The sequence below is a fragment of the Patiria miniata genome, unplaced genomic scaffold (genome assembly GCF_015706575.1).
Source record: "Patiria miniata isolate m_02_andy unplaced genomic scaffold, ASM1570657v1 HiC_scaffold_1, whole genome shotgun sequence".
Classification (NCBI taxonomy): domain Eukaryota; kingdom Metazoa; phylum Echinodermata; class Asteroidea; order Valvatida; family Asterinidae; genus Patiria; species Patiria miniata.
In genome coordinates this window covers 34894914-34913611 of record NW_024037047.1, presented here as the reverse complement: position 1 = coordinate 34913611, position 18698 = coordinate 34894914, and the positions used below count along the sequence as shown (strand labels likewise).

At 40.9% G+C, this 18698-nt stretch overlaps 1 protein-coding gene across 1 annotated transcript; it reads left to right on the top strand.

Moving 5' to 3' along the window:
* The first annotated feature begins 2082 nt into the window (after positions 1–2082).
* Positions 2083–17671, top strand: LOC119729198 (probable G-protein coupled receptor No18). The gene is made up of 4 exons (XM_038201762.1): positions 2083–3269; positions 10943–11159; positions 13389–13562; positions 16584–17671. The coding sequence occupies exons 1-4, from the start codon at positions 2219–2221 to the stop codon at positions 17056–17058; spliced, it is 1917 nt and encodes a 638-aa protein (XP_038057690.1). The 5' UTR covers positions 2083–2218; the 3' UTR covers positions 17059–17671.
* Positions 17672–18698: the final 1027 nt, after the last annotated feature.

Genomic DNA, 18698 nt, shown 5'->3' with positions numbered 1-18698 from the left:
CCCCCCCCCCCCCCCCCCCCCCCCCCCGAGCAACCTACTCAAAGAGTGATCTGTTTGAGTGCAACAGTAACCCCCAATAAAAGCCTTTAGAAGTAGTTTGTCCGTTGTAACATACATTTACAAAAATTCTAATTTTTGGACGAGCATGGACAGAACTAGTCCAAAAATGTGGGACTCTCAATACTGTGTATGAGAGTGCCAAAACTTAAGGTATTGAAAACATGCAATACCAGAAAACAGACTGGCACCTGAAACAACCAGTCCAACAACCATTATCAGTACTGCATCAATCAACTGTGCCAAAATAAACATGTCGCATGTCTGGTACATGTACTATTCTCCATAGTCGGCCACCAGACTACTAATGACAATGAATGCAGAGGTCAGTCTTTTCAAACAATTGGACCATGGTAGGACCTGTACCAGTCTAGTCTGTAGCCTCATTTTGAAATCACTTGACTTCCCTCTCAATCTCATGTGCAAAATATTGAAGAAAAGTCTCCTTTAAAAAATTGAATTGAGTCTTTGAGGACCTTGTCTTTGCCCACTGAAAATTTGGAGATTTTTGTTGGCTAAAGAGTGAGTACAGTTGGCCTGTCCCAGTCTGGGACAGAACATCTTTAATGTGGGCTACATCAGTACATTTTTGTATAAATATTATCCAGCACAATCAATTTTGAGCTCTCTCCTTCCTAACTGCAAGAGAGAAATTCTCTTGCAGTTAGGAAGGCAAATATCTCGTAACATTTATATATTTTGGGAAAACATGGAATATGGTCCATGTATGTGATGAGTCTGACTGTCATTTCATCCTCTGCACTACAGTTTCTTTATTTGACCTGTGTCGATAGCACTGGATAAAGCACGACGTCAGGCTTACATTAAATTCTTTTTAAAGAATGTTTGTTTCAACTTTTGTAAAAGGTGTAAATAAATTGTGTTGTCCTTTACCTCAGGGTTATTTAGAGTATATTAAATAAATTGGAGGAAGGTCTTTACAAAAACTCAAATGGGAAGATGAGTTGTTTGAGTTCATGGTTGAAGGGTGAAATTTATTTGTTTATTGATGAATATTTGGCAATAGGCTGGGATAGCCCACAAAAGACTTTTGACTTATATCCAGTGGGGTCCCTTACAGAGATTACAGTTTGAGTGGTTGGAGGAAAATCCCAGAATAATGGAATCAGGCAGAGATAGAAAACCCAATCCACATATTGACCCAGGCAGGATTCGAACCAAGGTCACAGCAGTGGAAGGCGAGAAAAGTACCGCAAGCCAACCTGATGGGAGACAACAATGATGTTGCTTGGAATTTGTCAACATATTATCATGTCGTCTATAAATAATTTCAGATCGGTTTGTCTTGTGCATGTTGGTGCGGTATTTATTTAATAGCTTCCACATGGCCAAATGCACAAAATGTAAGTGTACTAGTTGCATTTTTTTTGACATTGTCAGAAGTAACATTTATAACTGAAGTCCTTGTTAAAAGTAAAATTCAGTAAGTGTACCCCTAGCTGTTTGCGTTGTTTTGTTTTGTATTGTTTTTTTTTTTTTTTTGAATTTTTTACAATTTTCGTTTCTTGTTTTGCGGGCATCCAGAGTGTATGAGGCTACTACCGCATCGAATCAGTCCCATTTTGACCAAAAGTATACCGCCCTCTGTAGTTGTGAAACGGCTTATTCTGACAGCGCAGCAGCGCAGCAGCGCAGATGCGATCATCGCCGACTGACGCATGTACGGCACGGGTGCGGATTCGACTTCAACGCCCGCAAGTAACCCCGACTGCATGCAGCACCACGTGCACTCACGTAGTTGTAACTCATCATCTTTACACCATGTGTCCTTTCTCTATGATTGGACGGAGCTCGTGGTTGCAGCAACTCTCTGGTGGGCGCGCGGGGATCATGACGGAATTTATGTTTTTTAACATATCGGGAAATGGCCGCCGGATAGAACAGGAGTGACACAAGCGATCGTATTTCCAGCTTGAATTTAATGTTATACTACACATTCATGTGGTGTGTAGACATCGAGCCACGAGTACACTAGCGTCTTGGAGCACGTAGCGAACAGCTTAGGCCTAGTGACCGTGCAGCTGGACTATGGATGGAAAAAACCCCAAGAACTTCCTTTTTATAAGTCTGCGGTGCCGAATGCAGCAGCCAACGAGGCTGGTGGATCGGATTCGTCTCATCAAATAGCGCGGCGTTACCCATGATGCGGCCAAACGAATCATATTTTTCTGTGGAGTCTGAAAGTGGCCTCGAGTACCTCGACAGCAACTGGACGATTCTAGGTTCCGTCCTGAACCCTGAGGATGATGACGACACGAGTTGGGGGTTCTCTCCAGAGAGGGAGGTCGATCATCAAGTGCGCTGGCCTATCGGGGTTATGCTCACCGCTCTCACGGTGCTCATTGCATTGGGCAACTCCCTGGTGGTTCTGGCTGTGCTCCTGGAGCGACAGCTTCGGACCTTTGAGAATTTCTTCTTTGCCTCGCTGGCCATCGCCGATCTGTCTATTGCCTTGTTCGTCTTACCCCTTACCCTGAGCGTGGAGCTATCAGACGGTAAGTGGCATTTCGGTCGTGCCGCTTGCGATTTCTTCATCTTCGTAGACGTGTCCTGTTGCACAGCATCTATTCTCCACCTCTGCACTATTGGCCTCAATCGTTACTGGTCCATCTCTTCTCATTTGAGGAACGGCACCAAACAGACCAATAAACGGGCCTTCCTCACGATCCTATCGGTGTGGTTTCTCTCCTTCGTCATCGCATCGCCTCCGATATTCGGCTGGCCCAAAAGAACTAACAACATCACCGACCAGTGTACGTACGACCAAGACCGACTATACGTAATCTGCTCAGCCCTAGGGTCCTTCTACATCCCCCTTGTTGTCATGCTAACAGTCTACTGTAAAATTTACCGTCTGTCGAAAAAGGGGGCGCAGTTTCGACGATCGCTGCCCCGGAAGAATGGGGCTCCAGCTAGGGTAAGGCATACCGGAACCCATCGATCGGCCTCGGATCCTAGTCATGACACGGACAGCAATCATCGATTTCATGGTTCTACCATCACCGCAAGGCATCCAGACGGGGCTGCGTCGAATGCCCAGCTAGTCCACTCATCCAAGGCCAAGGCACTGTCTCGGCATAGAGCAAGGACAAGACGGAAAGTATGGTGTCTTGTTCGCCGAGCTGCCTCGAAGAGGAAACAGAATAAATCAGGAATGCATCTTGCCGAGGTCAAAACGGCCAAGACATTAGGTAAGAGAGATCACTCCTCAAACATTGGGTGTTTTTAAGATGTTCTTAAAAGGAGTTTTAACAAAGTTGCGACTTAGCCACGCCCCTTATGGAGTTTCTATGTACTTGGGTTTGTTTGTGTCAGATTTGGCGCTTTCCGCGTCCGTTTGTATATCATGGGTAATTGAACGATATTTCACAAGATGCGTTGACGCGAATCTATCGCTATTCTACCGCGATTGGTCATTTATTATTAGCATAACCCCCAATAAAAGTATCACGACAAACAAGTTATATAGCAGAAAGAAAAATAATTTGTCTATATACAAAGGCATAGTCATATCGTAAGATACATTGTATGTTCTTTGGAAAATTAAAAGTTCGCTTCCAGTAAATTATGGACTGGATGACGGGTAATAATTCATGTTTGCTAGAAGCAACAATTACCATAATGATGGGAATTAATGCATGGTCCATCTATCAAAATAAAGATCAGGAGTCAGACATAACCCAAGGGCATACAACCTGTATTAAGTTGGAGAAGACGAACTTAAGCTAATTACAAAATTACCGATTGTCGCCTGATATAGTTTATTTAAGGTGTCCCCGTAATCCCACTATTGCTCATTTGGTTTAAAGTACACAGACGTGCATGTGCATATATAGCCTCAAGAGTTTTTTTTCTGGAGAGCAAATCATTCTCATTCCTCCTTGATCTATGAGAGACCCTTCAATCACTTCACGAGAAAAACCTGACGCCACTTTTTTCTTCATATCATCTCAATGAAGGTCATTCATTGCAAAAATGATGATGACATGAATCTGCACGGGACTGAGAAACGTTTCCTAGGAAATACTTTGAACATTTTCATGACTCTCCAAAGACTTTGTACACAATCGCGGAAGTGGCGTCGGGTTGCAACATTTTTTTCACAAAAAAAACCAAATCCCTGCAAGATAGGCTAAGAATTTTTGTTTATATTGCTTCCTTAATTATTTTAAAGATTTTATGTTTCATTCCTGTTTTTCGGGGACACTTGTCTCAAAAATACAAGTACGAGTGTTTTATGTTCACGGGATGAATGCGCAGCAGGTTTTCATAAAGAAATTTTTCGCAAATGTTCTCAACTCAGTGAACACGGTGCATTTTGGCCGATCTCGTATTGCTGAAGTGGAGTCATAGAGCTATATTAGATTACATGTGTATATATACAAGGGAACGGCAATCTTGATGCGTGCACGGCAACACAGTTTCTTCAGTGCACGAAACAAACAGTTTGTCTGTAGCTGTTCAAATAACGCATCGCTATTAATTTTGTGCTGACATATGGGCAGGCGGCCGACATTGGATATTTGGATGAAAAGCGATTCTGGCAAAAATTAACTGCTTGCTGTTATATCGGGTTGCACATGGTACGTCGAATCCCAATGGAAACCCTTACGTGCTACTCCAAAAAAAAATTCAAGGCACGAGGAACATTTGTAATTTATCCTGAAATGTACCTACCGATTTAATGAGAGAAATCTTGCTCAAGGTGAAGGTAAGGATGGTACCAAATACCCTGTGAAATAATTCCAAACCTGAAATTGTATCTTTCGGTGGAAAACAATCATTGAAAGAAGGTTTATAATGTGTGTTCGCGCGGGCGCAATTTTTTTGGGTGCGTTTCAACGAAAATTATAGTTACGAGATCCTAATCATTGCATGTTTTCTGTTTCTTTTTCTATAAAAAAAAGAATAAGGTATAGTTACTTATCCAATGAGCTGCAACTTTATTGGCAAGTTGTTATAAACACCATACTTGAAGGGCCGGCACTGGCAGGCACGTGATCACTGTGCACGAACGGAGCCCTATCATGGTTGTACTGAGAAAATGTTTCAAGACAGTTGCCCTGAACAGCTATAGCGCAATGTGTTCGCCATTAAAGGGAATAAACAACATTTGCAAATATCAAAAAATAAAACTACCAAATCATTTTGAAATACCTTGCTGGACTGTTAGTGAATGACAGTGTAAAGCATCCTGTAAAATCATGGCACCTGGTATACTGTCATTTTCAAGATCAGCGTTGGAAAAAAACTGGCTTTTTTTCAAATACTGGCCCCAATTGACCATCTCACTTGTTTGCAATCGATTACACACCTATGAACGGGTACAAGCCAGCTAGACTGGTCCCTGACCTTACAATTCCCCAATATATGTAAACTGCTCTGTTTCTTCTTATATGGAGTCAGGGAACCAGACTACAGGAAAATGATTGTTTTTCTTGGTTTTTATAGCGTTTTCGAACCCAAAACCTCAAAAAAAGTCAGTGTAACTATATTTGCTATATATTTCCAACCCCCCAATTCCATCCATTTCTGAAAATTACAGCAAAAGCAAATCATGTATATTCCCTTTAAGATTTAAGCAATTTTGTTGCTTCAAACAAAAAACACCGTACAAATCCCATGTAGCTTTACATACTGTTGGCATCAGCCTCCGGTTTTGTTTGATGCATGGATATAGGTTTTAAATTTGTAAATATAGAGACGTATGGGAAGAACGTCATTGCTATAGGTGATACAAACCATATAGGGATGAAATATACTGCGGTCGATTTCTGAGTCTCAGTGACTTGCATGCCATACTTAACAATGATTGTAAACATGATTTATTCACCAATTCTCAAGTATAGCCTTGAGGTTTATTACTCAGTGTCTAAGGAGAATCCTCACAACTGATTTTTGGGCACGCCCGGTCTCCGGCATAACCGAAGTGATGTCTTCTGCCTTCTGGCACCTTTCGTGATAAACCAGGCTATAATCAAAACGTGCCTTAGTGCTTGAGAACTCTTCATATCACAGGGTTCTTCGTGCATGGTTTATACTACATGTACAGATAAAACGATCCAAGAACGAACGTGTTCATTTTAATTTTAGAATGACAATTTTGGAGTACAGTCTGTACTGTTGAGTGTCACCGATCGATTGAACAGCTTGATGTGAGAATTGACAGTTGTTGTTTTTGTCCACACAGTTTAATGAACGTTTCATACTTGTGGTCTCACGAAATTGCATATATATTTTTTTTATGTGTGAGTCGGAAAAAAAATGTCCCTTTTGATAATTCCTTGTCTCCCACAAAAACGGGAAAGGTTACCCGTTGTTCTCTCTTCAACCAACATTCGATCTGGGTATTGACCACATTCAGTACAAATGTCACTGATACATTCATACACGCATTACGCAAAGATATCGGCCTTTCTTTGTGACGTTACCTCAAAACAGTACCAACACAAATGTATTTAATATGTTTTACGTAATTTAATGGCGCAGGAGGGGCGCCAAAATCTCCAGATCTTATCCCCCTTTGATTTTTTTCGGGGGTGGGGGGTACCTCAAGGACCAGGCGTACCGCATTGTGCCAAACACCCTGCAGGATTTTCACCAACGAATTACTGGAAGCCCTCAGAAGAACATGGATGGTCCGCAGAGTTATTGTAGACATGGGAACACGGGCACAACTATGCATTGATCAGAATGACAGACAGGTGGGAGGTCGATCGCGAGCAACAAGATATGTGAACCTTAATAGAGATAGATAAAGTCTGTCTCGAGCCAATGTGGCCCATCAGGCCGGTGTTTATCTCCGGTTTCCTTGGCATGAAACGACTGAGAATATTTCTACTCCCCCTAAATGGGATGCCAGTCCATCGCAGGTTACTCCCCAGCTAATGCCGGTACCCATTTATACTCCTGGGTGGAGAGAGGCAAGTGGGGGTGAAGTGCCTTGCCCAAGGACACAATGTATGGCCAGCGGCTGGATTCGAACCCCGGACCCTCTGATCATGAGTCACGAACCCTAACCACTAGGCCACACACTCCCCTGTGAACCTTAATACCTTATCTGTTATTCAGTTTCAAGTTCAATAAATGTAATTCAATTTGATTGATGTCCTGTTCTGTTATTCCATTTATTTCCTCCATTGTTCTGAGGCCCATTGTTGTCATTGTGTTCATGGCAAAAGGTCTATGAACATTGTGTTTTGGGAAGTCGTGAAGAAAGGCCTGATATCCTTTTCATGCATGTTTAGGCTGAATATCAGTGAAACTTTTACTGACTGTGGTCAATACCCAGATGGAATGTTGGCTAAAGAGAAAAAATAACAACCTTTCCCGTTTTTGTGGGGGACAAAAACTTTTCCAAATTGACACTTTTTTTCCCTCACCCTTTATTAACATTTAATGAGGAGCCAATTGTAAATAAGTCCTATTTAAAGATAATAATAAGAACCAAATACAGACCAATGATGTTCGGTGGACCTGAGCCTAGCGTACGTCATGAAGATGCCCCGAGTGGAAAACAATAATGCTTACCAAAAATAAAGAAGGAACCAGTCACTATTAGATCAGTATGCCATTTTGGCTGATGACGCACTCTATTGATTAGATTGTAGTTCGTAGCTTCTCCTATGTGGCAATGTATAGACGGAGTTCGCAATTTAGTGCGCGTGCGAGGCAGACATTACTCATTAAGTCAAGTATTTGTTTCTATTTACAAGAGAAAAAGAAATTAACTGTGTTTTTACTCTGGCGACAAAATCATCAGAGATGGACTTCAGATAATGAAAACATATGGCATGTAGTGTCGCAATTGGTGAAATGCAGCCGACGCCGCACCAGTTGAATCTTGACACTATTGAACGTCGCATAGCGCGGGCATGTGTTGTTTTGATCCATCGGGGACATTTTGTGGATATTGGAATCACTGGCAAATATGAGCGAATATAAGCGACGTCACTGAAAATGACCCACGTATTGCAATGATCTGTCAGTAACGCGAGCCAGCCGGACTCACCGTTTTTATTTTTTAGGCCGAATAAAAAAAACCATGTTTCTCGTCCGGGTTTTTGAAAAAAAGGAGGAAGAGGGGCTTTTTATTTTTAATTTTTTAATTTTTTATTCAGATGGCTGCCCTTTTACAATTTCCTGCAATCGTTGGTGTTTCCACAGTTCAAAGAAACTTTTAAAATGAAAGACAAATTGGACAAGAGGACTGAACATATTTTCAGTGTTATTTAGAGTTGTATTGGTCTACAATGAACAGTTTTATTTATTTTCCGATGAATTTGTGGACTTTTTGGTGTTTTTTACTGCATTTTTCAAAAATAAAAAAACAATAAAAGAATCCAGGCGGCCTCCGAAAAGGAAGCGGGCGGGGACGAGAAACATGTTTTTTTTTTTACCTCGCCTTATCTCGTGAGTATAAAAATGTCGGTCAATAGAATAGACCTCAGTAGTCTCCACAGGTTCAGTGAAGCAGTAATCCTCGATGGCGCTTGAGTTGCAAGAAAACCAAAACCAGAAATTCAAGCCCATCGAAATGTCAGGAAAGTGTTTGCATTAGTAATAAATTACCGTGTAAGTTAGGCTCTTCTAAGCGTGTGTACTAGAGTTTGAACCATTCTGAACAAAATCTATTTACTTTTAAATGAGACTCGTACGAAAAAAATCCGCCCACGTTTAGTCATGGAGTGCGTAATTTACAAATTTCAAATTGTTTGCTACCCGAAAAACATGAAGGCGGATATTCTTTTTAATGCGTTGGAGGCGCAAAACAACCCAAGTAAAAGCTGTCATAAATTACACTGGCCTACGCGTGCAATGCTGGGGAGATATCGTTTTAAAGTTATCATATTCCCGCCAAATTATGAAAGAGGAAACACCTGGAAACGTTTTAAAATCATAAAATGTCGCCGTTCCCCAGGCCTCACTGCTTTAGATCTGCAGGCTGAAGAATGTATAATGGTGATGCACGCACTATTATGTGCTCTTCACTTTTTAAAACGTTCCGCCTGATCAGTTACTGACAGACAGACAGCTTTCATGATACAGGGTTCGACCGTCCTTACCTTTTTTCACTAGCCAGCCAGGCTACTGAAGCAGACTCTTAACTAGCTAGCGGGCATTTTCACTAACCCGCATGTTTTCCATCATATTTATAGGAACCCTTAAAATGTGCATACATGTACAACGTGTATCCTGAGGCAATCTTGTCAGTGTGTTTTAATAAACTTATCTAATAATTTAACCATAAGCAGTTAATAAAATTAGACACAAATTGATACAAAATTGATACAGGTTTGCTTTCTGAATTTAATGATTTTTTTCTTCCTGTGATCCTTTCATCTTTGCCGTACACTGTTATTTCGGTTGTGTAAAAATCAGACGGTGTACTATATGAACCTAGCAACCCGTTGTGTAAACTGTTGTTTACACAACTTTTGTAAAATATTACACAACTGGTTCAATTTTTTTTTACACAACTGGTTGCTAGGTTCATATAGTACACAACCGAAATAACAGTGTATCCGAATAATTTTTGGTTCGCCAGCCGGGCTACTTTAGGAATAGTTTGACTAGCCCACCGCGCTTTTTTTGACTGGCATTTGGCTAGCGGGCTATACCGCTAAAGTCGAACCCTGTTCCATTTCAAAAACAGTATAGCCTACTGCAGTGATTCGGTGCAGTGTATTTTTTACTACTTCGTCGAATGTATTTCACCACTTGCCATTTGTTTGATCCACTTGATCCAAAGGCTAACTCAAAAATCCCTCACGCCTCCAACGTTTACCATGAGTTGCATTACACCTCAATCATTCTGGTAATGCAACTGGCCGGCGCATGATCACTGTACACGAACGGAGCCCTATCATGGTTGTACTGAGAAAATGTTTCAAGACAGTTGCCCTGAACAGCTATAGCGCAATGTGTTCGCCATTAAAGGGAATAAACAACATTTGCAAACATCAAAAAATAAAACTACAAATTATTTTGAAACACCTTGCTGGACTGTTAGTGAATGACAGTCTAAAGCGTCCTGTAAAATCATGGCACCTGGTATATATACTGTCATTTTCAAGAAATGTGGTATTTTGTATCAATTTCCAAAGCTGGTCGGCCGACCAGCGTTGGAGTGGCTTTTTTCCCTTCAAATACTTGCCCAAATTGACCCTATTGAGTTAGTCCGCATTTGTTTGCAATTGATTACACACTATGAACGGGTACAAGCCAGCTACACTGGTTCCCTGACCTTACACAATTCCCCAATGTCTATAAATTGCTCTGTTTCATCTTAAATGGAGTCAGGAAACCAGACTACAGGAAAATGATTGTTTTCCTTGGTTTTTATAGTATCTATGAACCCATAACGTCAAAAAGTCAGTGTAACAATATTTGCTATATATTACCTGCACCCCAAATCCATCCATTTCTGAAAATTTCAGCAAAAGCAAAATGATGTATTCCCTTTAAAGGGCCGGGGCCTAATTCACGATAGAAGTGATAACGCGCACGGATCCATCTATTTTATGCAAGTTGCAATACGTGAATGTTTGAGGTGTTTTATTGCCAAAGAGGTATACGTTCAAGGCCAATAGTGATCCAGTTTGACGTTGATATGACCATTACAATGGGCGACAAATCTCTGAAAATAATCTGGTTGCAATCACATGAACTTTTACATGAAGAATGCAAGATCGTAAATCCGGGGGGGGGGGGGCGTATACCCTCACAGTGAAAGACGAGATGTGACAAATGATCATAGATTTGCACCGCTTTTCGAATTTGCAACGTCCGAAAAGCTTTCATGGTAATGAAAGCTATACAGTGGAGTAGACATCTTAATAGACATTTTATTATCCCCCTACAGGTCTCATCATGACGGTGTTCGTAGTATGTTGGCTGCCATTCTTTCTTCTCTACGTCATCAAACCGTTTTGTCCCAGTTGCTACATTCCCGTGGCTCTGGACCGAGCAGCGCTCTGGCTGGGCTATGCCAACAGTCTCCTCAACCCCATCATATACATCTGCTGTAAACCGCTCTTCAGACGGGCCTTCAAGAAGATATTGCTCCTTAACTACTGCAAGTAATTCACCACAATAATTATTGGGGGAAAAACGGGATCCGGCCGTTATTAAATCTCGCAATTTGAATCATTCTGTTATCATTTAAAGCACACTTGAAGTTGATATACCAGAGTTGTATCGAGTCAATGATTTTTGTGACTCGAGTCAATTCGAGTCATTTTAAAGAAGTGACTCGAGGCGAGTCGAGTCATTAGGTGAAGAAGGTCGAGTTGAGTCGAGTCGCAGAGGATAGTCGAGTTGAGTCAAGTATTTAGCTCAGTCAATTCGGGTCACAAATATTTGAACACTAAACAATACATACACACAAGAGAGAAAGTCAATTTTACATTCGGGCTACTACATGTGGTGACACCGCATGCATTTGACTCTTAATGAAAATAAAATGAGGGTGCCAGCTGATCGCCATTCAGCTAATGGGGACACTGATCAAACCAAGTATGTATATGTATGCATTATTCTAACGTGACGTGAACAAAAACCGGCACCGGCGTAAGTCATTGCAAAATTTTTTTCACAAAGTTTTGCTTTTATTTTTGGGTCTCGAGTCTTATTAGCCTTCCTCGAGCGAGTCGAGTCATTCTGATGAGGAACTCGAGTCGAGTTGAGTCATTTCCTCGCAGTGACTCGATTCGATTGGAGTCATTTGCCCTTAGGGAGTCGAGTCGAGTCGAGTCATCAAAAGTTGTGGATCGATTCGGACTCGAGTCGGGTCATTGACTCGAGTCATACAACTCTGTGAAATATCGTCCGTGCTTTTTGGTGTGCGGCACATCGAGATTGTGTAGCGCTAATATAGGTTTTCCCGGCCAATTTCCTATGTTCATTCACTTCTGAAAATCGGTCATTCATTTTCGTCTGAATTTGAGAATCGCTCTGAACACGCGTTTCATTTTGGCTACCAGAGCATTCATTCCATTTCAGTTTAATCAATTGAGCAGCACCTTTCGTTTACAAGAATTCTTTTTCGCTTTTAGAAGGCGATTTCAAACATTCACCATTGTATTTTACTTTTAGTTTAATGCCATCGGCACCAGATGCAATTATGGGTTTCTTTTTCATTAACCGTCAATCAAATTAGCTGTACCTGAAATCAATTTAGAAAAGGTATGCTTGCGTAAATGAATGCACAGGCAACGTAATTGGCCGTCTGTTTCTCAAAACCGAATGCACGGACAATGAAAACGATTGAACTTTCGTTGAATTGAAATGGAATTGAAATTCGTCTCGTGTAGCAATCAGCGTTGAATTGAAAAAAGCAAATTCGTTTGTTGTCATTCGTTTTGATGTTGTTGTCATTTCATTTCGTTTCTGGTGACTTTTAAGTCATCAGAAACGAAATGATGCAATGACAACATTAAAAGTTTAAAACGAATGACAAAAAAACAAGAATTTGCTTTTTTAATTCAACGCCGATTGCTAAACGAGACGAATTTCACAAATTTAGGACGAATCGGTATGCTAAAAAATTGAATTATACTGAACCTTAAATGAAATCTAGTGGTGTCTTTTTTTAAAATTAAAATTGAGTATTGAGCTTGGCGATGTTTGGGGACGAAATTAAAGTATCGATTATAGGGAATTCGTGTGATACAAGTGTTACAATAACCGGGAAAACCTATATTATCTATGTTGGTAACACATTCTACGCCTGGCATTCCATTATAATTCGTCGGCGTTTTCACGAAGTGGCGAATCCGCCCACACAGCGCGAACGCTGCGTTTTTAGAAAATCGGTTTTGAAGTTAGTCACTTTTTGAAACGGTCATTTCGCCCCACTTTTAATCCGAATTTCAAAATATTTTTCATTGATACGACAGCTCATTAGTCAAATGACATGACCAGATACATATTTCTGCAATTGGATCTGTAGTTTAATTCGCCGCTTCGTGAAACGCAAAATGCAGAGGGCCGCAGATTCGCCACTTATGCAATTAGCGTAACTATTTAATTAAACATTGTCCGGTCTTAAAACTTTGCAGAAATGTTTAGGACACGAATTTAAGTCAAAATAGCACAAAAACCGAAATTGGAAAAAAATCTGATTTTCGATGGATTCGCCACTTCGTGAAAACGCCGACGAATTGTTTGCATTATTTGGATAGGCCCTACACACACTGTATGTTGTACTTTGACTGCAAATGTAGCAGTGCCTTGTTTCCATTTCTAATCAGTTTGTGCCTGCCTTGGCATACACGATGTACATTGTGCCACTTTTCAATATTGTACAGGCATGTCAAGCGCTACACCTTACACATCGAGTGCTGTCCACCGGCACGTCATAGATTGCATCACGTAGAGCGCCAACGACGTCACGTGACCAATGGGGAGACATCACTCGCCTATCGTGCTGGCGGACATCTAAGCGTCAATAGCCCGCCAGAAATTCTACATATCGACGACAGGTAATACGCACTGTTGATTGAGAAATGTGACTATAGGTTTTGAAATGTAAGCTTTCCCGGCTATTTTAAAACGTTTATCATTCGAAGGCACTGTCGGTTTCTAATATTCAAATTCGTCCATCAACATCGATTTGGTGCACTTTCATCTCTTGTCAGACAATTTCAAACTTAGTTAAAACAAATTCAACAATGAGCACACGTTTTTGTCCCGGAGTATTCGATTTGTCTCGTAGGCTGCGCCAAACCTTGTTATTCAGATATCAAATTTGATTTATAAAGACGAATTTGATATCTGAATGCTGCCATTTCGGCAACAGCTTAGACAAATTTGATCTGTAATGACGAATATTCTCGACCCGGTGACTAAAGAGGGTGACCAAATGTTGAAATGATTGGTAAATGACTAAATTTGTTTTGTTTAAACGTTTGAAATGTTTCTCGGACAAAATTGAATGTCAGAGTTGGTGAATTTGAATGAAAAATGTTGTAAAAATAGCCGGGAAAACCTATAGTACACATTTGGGAGAAAATTGCAGAATTCACCATGTTAGGTGAATAATGCCGGAAAGTCGTCTATAAAAAATTTTATATCGAGTTTTGTTGAACTGGTTTTTTTATTTACAAAAGGAAAAATCAAATGATAATTTAAAATCAGTAATAAGATGTGAAAACTGAGATTGTAACATCTGCCACCATTAGACTATATGCATAGGGGCCTAACTAAAACCATATATAACTCCATGCTAAAGCCATTCATTTTAATTACATAATGCCTTAATCGTGAATTAAAGCGCTGCAAGATCGGTACTTTAAAGTGGCCACGGATCCTAGACACCAGGATAAACGACTGTTCTGAGCTCTAAGTACAAAATGCACTCAGTGGACTTGCCTTAATTGGTTAGACGCGTGATAACGGGCATTAATATCCGCTGGCGCGTAATCGCGAATTTTGCAGATGTGCCATTGTGTTGGGTTTTTGCACGACATCTAAAACGGAAATATTCATAAAACTGTAAGTAAAACTACTTCTTTATTTAAGATATAATTGTTCCAAATTATTTTAAAAATAAATACTTCAGGATATAACAGATGGTATTGTGCAGTTTTTGTCGTCACAGATGCAGGTATTTACCCGGGAAATAAACGTCAAATTTCGAGGAGAACACCGTTTACCCAAATTTCGTTTCTAATTAGGCTTTTATTAAAACGTTTTAGAGAGATAGGATGCCGAACCGATGAAACAAAAGCGACATTTCATTGTTCATCTTAAAGCTAAAGATATTGTGCTCGGCATTACCATGGGCCATGGTTTATGTAGTTATCACTTATCAGAATTCAATCACAAAGACCAAAAACGTAGACTCATGAATATTCAAAAATATAATTCGCTGGCTTGACAGACTTCGAGGCCAGATCGGGCGAAGAGCCTTGCAAATCTGAAAGCCACCGCGTGCAGGGGTCTCTTTTGTTGACAAGTATTCATGGTATTTGCCACCAGTACAGGCCGTTATCACGCGTCTAACTGGAGTTGGGCCGAGTCGTTAATCCTTGTGTGTAGGATCCGTGACACGTCACGGATCCTAAGGGGAGTCAGGTTGGCGTAGCCCGATCACCCGATCTGGCCTCGAAGTCTGTCAAGCCAGCGAATCATATTTTTGAATATTCATGAGTCTACGTTTTTGGTCTTTATGATTGAATTCTGATACATAACCATGGTAATGCCGAGCACAATATCGGTAATGCCGAACACAAGATGAACAATGAAATGTCGCTTTTGTTTCATCGGTTCGGCATCCTATCTCTCTAAAACGTTTTAATAAAAGCCTAATTAGAAACGAAATTTGGGTAAACGGTGTTCTCCTCGAAATTTGACGTTTATTTCCCGGGTATCTATGACGACAAAAACTGCACAATACCATCTGTTATATCCTGAAGAATTTATTTTAAAAATAATTTGGAACAATTATGTTTTAAATAAAGAAGTAGCTTTACTTACAGTTTTATGAATATTTCCGTTTTAGATGTCGTGCAAAAACCCAACACAATGGCACATCTGGAAAATTCGCGATTACGCGCCAACGGGTATTAATGCCCGTTATCACGCGTCTAACCAATTAAGGCAAGTCCACTGAGTGCAGTTTGTACTTAGAGCTCAGAACAGTCGTTTATCCTGGTGTCTAGGATCCGTGGCGTAGCGGTACTGTCCTCGCCTTCCACCGCTGTGACCCGGGTTCGATTCCCGCCCTTGGCCAATATCTGGATTGGGTTTTCAGTCCCTGCCTGATTCCGCGGGCGTTCCTCAAAATATTTCTCTGGGCTCTTCCCCCATCTCTAAAACTGTAATTTCTTCTCATTGTTTTCTCTCTAAAGGGTTCTTCAGGCTTTGGGGCCACAGAACCCATTTGAGGAATCCTTGGTTTCATTACCAGAACAAAATAACAAATTTAAAAATAAAGGTTTTTCCATCCAATTTCCTAAAATGTTCATTCACTTCTGAAAATCGGTCATTCATTTTCGTCTGAATTCGAGAATTACTCTAAACACGCGTTTCATTTTCGCTACCAGAGCATTTGATTCCATTTCAATTCAATCAAGTAAGTGATTGAGCAGCACCTTTCGTTTGTGTCCATTAAGATTCGTTTACGAGACTTCTTTTTCGCTTTTAGAAGGCGACTTCAAACATTCACCATTTTATTTCACTTTTAGTGTAATGCAATCGGCACTAAATAAAATTAGGGGTTTCCTTTTCATCAACCGTCAATCAATTTAGCTGTACCTGAATTCGATTTGAAAAAGGTATGCTTGCGTAAATGAATTCCCAAGTAACGTAATTTGCCATCTGTTTCTCGAAACCAAATGCACGGACAATGAAAACGATTAAACTTTCATTGAATTGAAATAGGATTCAGACGATGATGACCGATTTTCAGGAGTGAATGAACATTTCAGGAAATTGGCCAGGAAAACCTATAAAAAATGTTAAAAATTAATATAATTCATGTTGTTGCCCCCCTTTTACAGGTTTCACCGTGGGAGGCCAAGCTTTGTGCGTAGGTCGTCTGAGCAAGCAAGCTGGGCCTCATCAGCACGTGGTGGTAAAGGCCGCGGCACATCGGGTCGCAGTGGGTCTAGCAGCAGTCACGCCTCCATTGATTGGAGCTCATTCGATCGCAGTGTCATGCGAGTCCCCAACGTTTGCGTTACTGACATTCCTGAAGTATTGGTTAGCAGTGAACACGATCACAAACCTCACCAGACAACTGCAGGCTCAAAGCAAAGACAAGCCACAGATCAAAGAGTGTACGGCCATGCTAACTCAACACCGGTCACAGACAGCAACATTGCAAGGACCAGCGGCGCGCAGCACCGGCAAAGCCCGCAAACTGATCGCATACTCAACTCCGATATTTCGCCGCGGGTACGAATCCTCAACAGACGAAGCTCGTGGTCCTCGCCTGTAAACTGGAGGCGGCAAGAAAGTAGTTCCACGAACTAACCTACACTCACGATGAAATGTAAATGTGAAACGGCACTTTTAGAAATGAACAATTAATGCTTTATGAAAACACACTGCACGTTACAAGTCTTTCGATTGGCATCACCACACTTTTAATATGCTGAACACAATATTGCATGAAAACGTGGCGTCACTATACGCAGTACATTAAATGGTAACTTAGCGCGCGGGGGATTTAACGGTATAAAACAATATTTTGAAATTTTCCGACCGAGAAAAAAAGAAAAGAAAAGTGAGGGGGCGGGAGGGGGAATGGCTCATTTTAGATGCTGTTAATGACAGATTTTTCTCGTGCTTCAGCCAGTTTCTTATGTCGTTTATATTACATTGTGCAGGTCGAAAAATACATAGCCTTACCAAATCAAAGATATCTCTGGGTTTTTTTCACCAATGTTAAACAAGACCATGCCGGCTTGAAAATGCTATAAAATTTGATTAGCTAGTCTGACCAACTTTTGAGAAAATCGGCGATTTGTTTCATGCTCAATGGTATTGGGACACCCTGTAGATTGATAACTACGCACAACTGTCTCTGATGGTACACATCTTGCAACAAAGCTCAGAATAAATAGGCCTAGCCAAAGTGAAGTATGCATTGCGTCTTTCTTTGGGTATCTTTCGTCTTGCAAGTGGGCGGTTAAAATCCATGCCAGTACGATGAGGTGGAGAGACATATAATGTCGGCATCAAGCAAACTCGTTCTAGTAGAGTGTGCCATAACAATATCCACGATCCCTGGTATCCAGGTTAACTTGCGGCACGAAGCAGCTACACATTTGCCATCGACACCCAAGCATCGATGACACTGTGTACATTTTGAGTTTAAAGAGGTTGTGGAATGCTCGAAGACATTTCCGTCATTTTTCGGGTATATGTAGCCTAAGGTATGATGAAATAAAAACGACTGTCATGAAATGAGTACAAAAGGTACTTTTGAGAGCTGTTTTTCAGGTCCTGTTTCGACCCGAACGTGCAATTTGTGTAAAAGTCGTCGTTGGGGGCAGCAAACAAAACATTGTAAATCGTGACGTAATAAACAGGACTCGTTTATATTACGCTGCATCGGGAGTCCTGTTTATTATACGTCACGATTTACTATGTTTTGTTTGCTGCCCCCAACGACGACTTTTACACAAATTGCACGTTCGGGTCGAAACAGGACCTGAAAAGCAGCTCTCAAAAGTACCTTTTGTACTCATTTCATGACAGACACAATAGTCGTTTTTATTTCATCACACCTTAGGCTACATATACCCGAAAAATGACGGAAATGTCTTCGAGCATTCCACAACCTCTTTAAATTATATAGCGTGACACTCCAAAAGGCGTGTGTATTTCAAGAATGTAAACGAGACGTCCATAAAAGATGAACGGACGAGTTCACTATTATAATTGAATATTAAGGGTCAGGTTAGTGCAGTGGGCCGTAGCCTTGGTCAAGGCGTTCGTCTTTATTCGTCCGTATGCGGTAATCGATCATGGTGAGGATATTCCACCGATCCCGCGTACGGACGAATAAATGACGAACGCCTTGACCAAGGCTAATGGGTCGGAGTTTTTCAGTCCCTTATAACCGATGTTTTTCTTTGGAATTCAAATCCCTGAAAATCAAGTGAGGT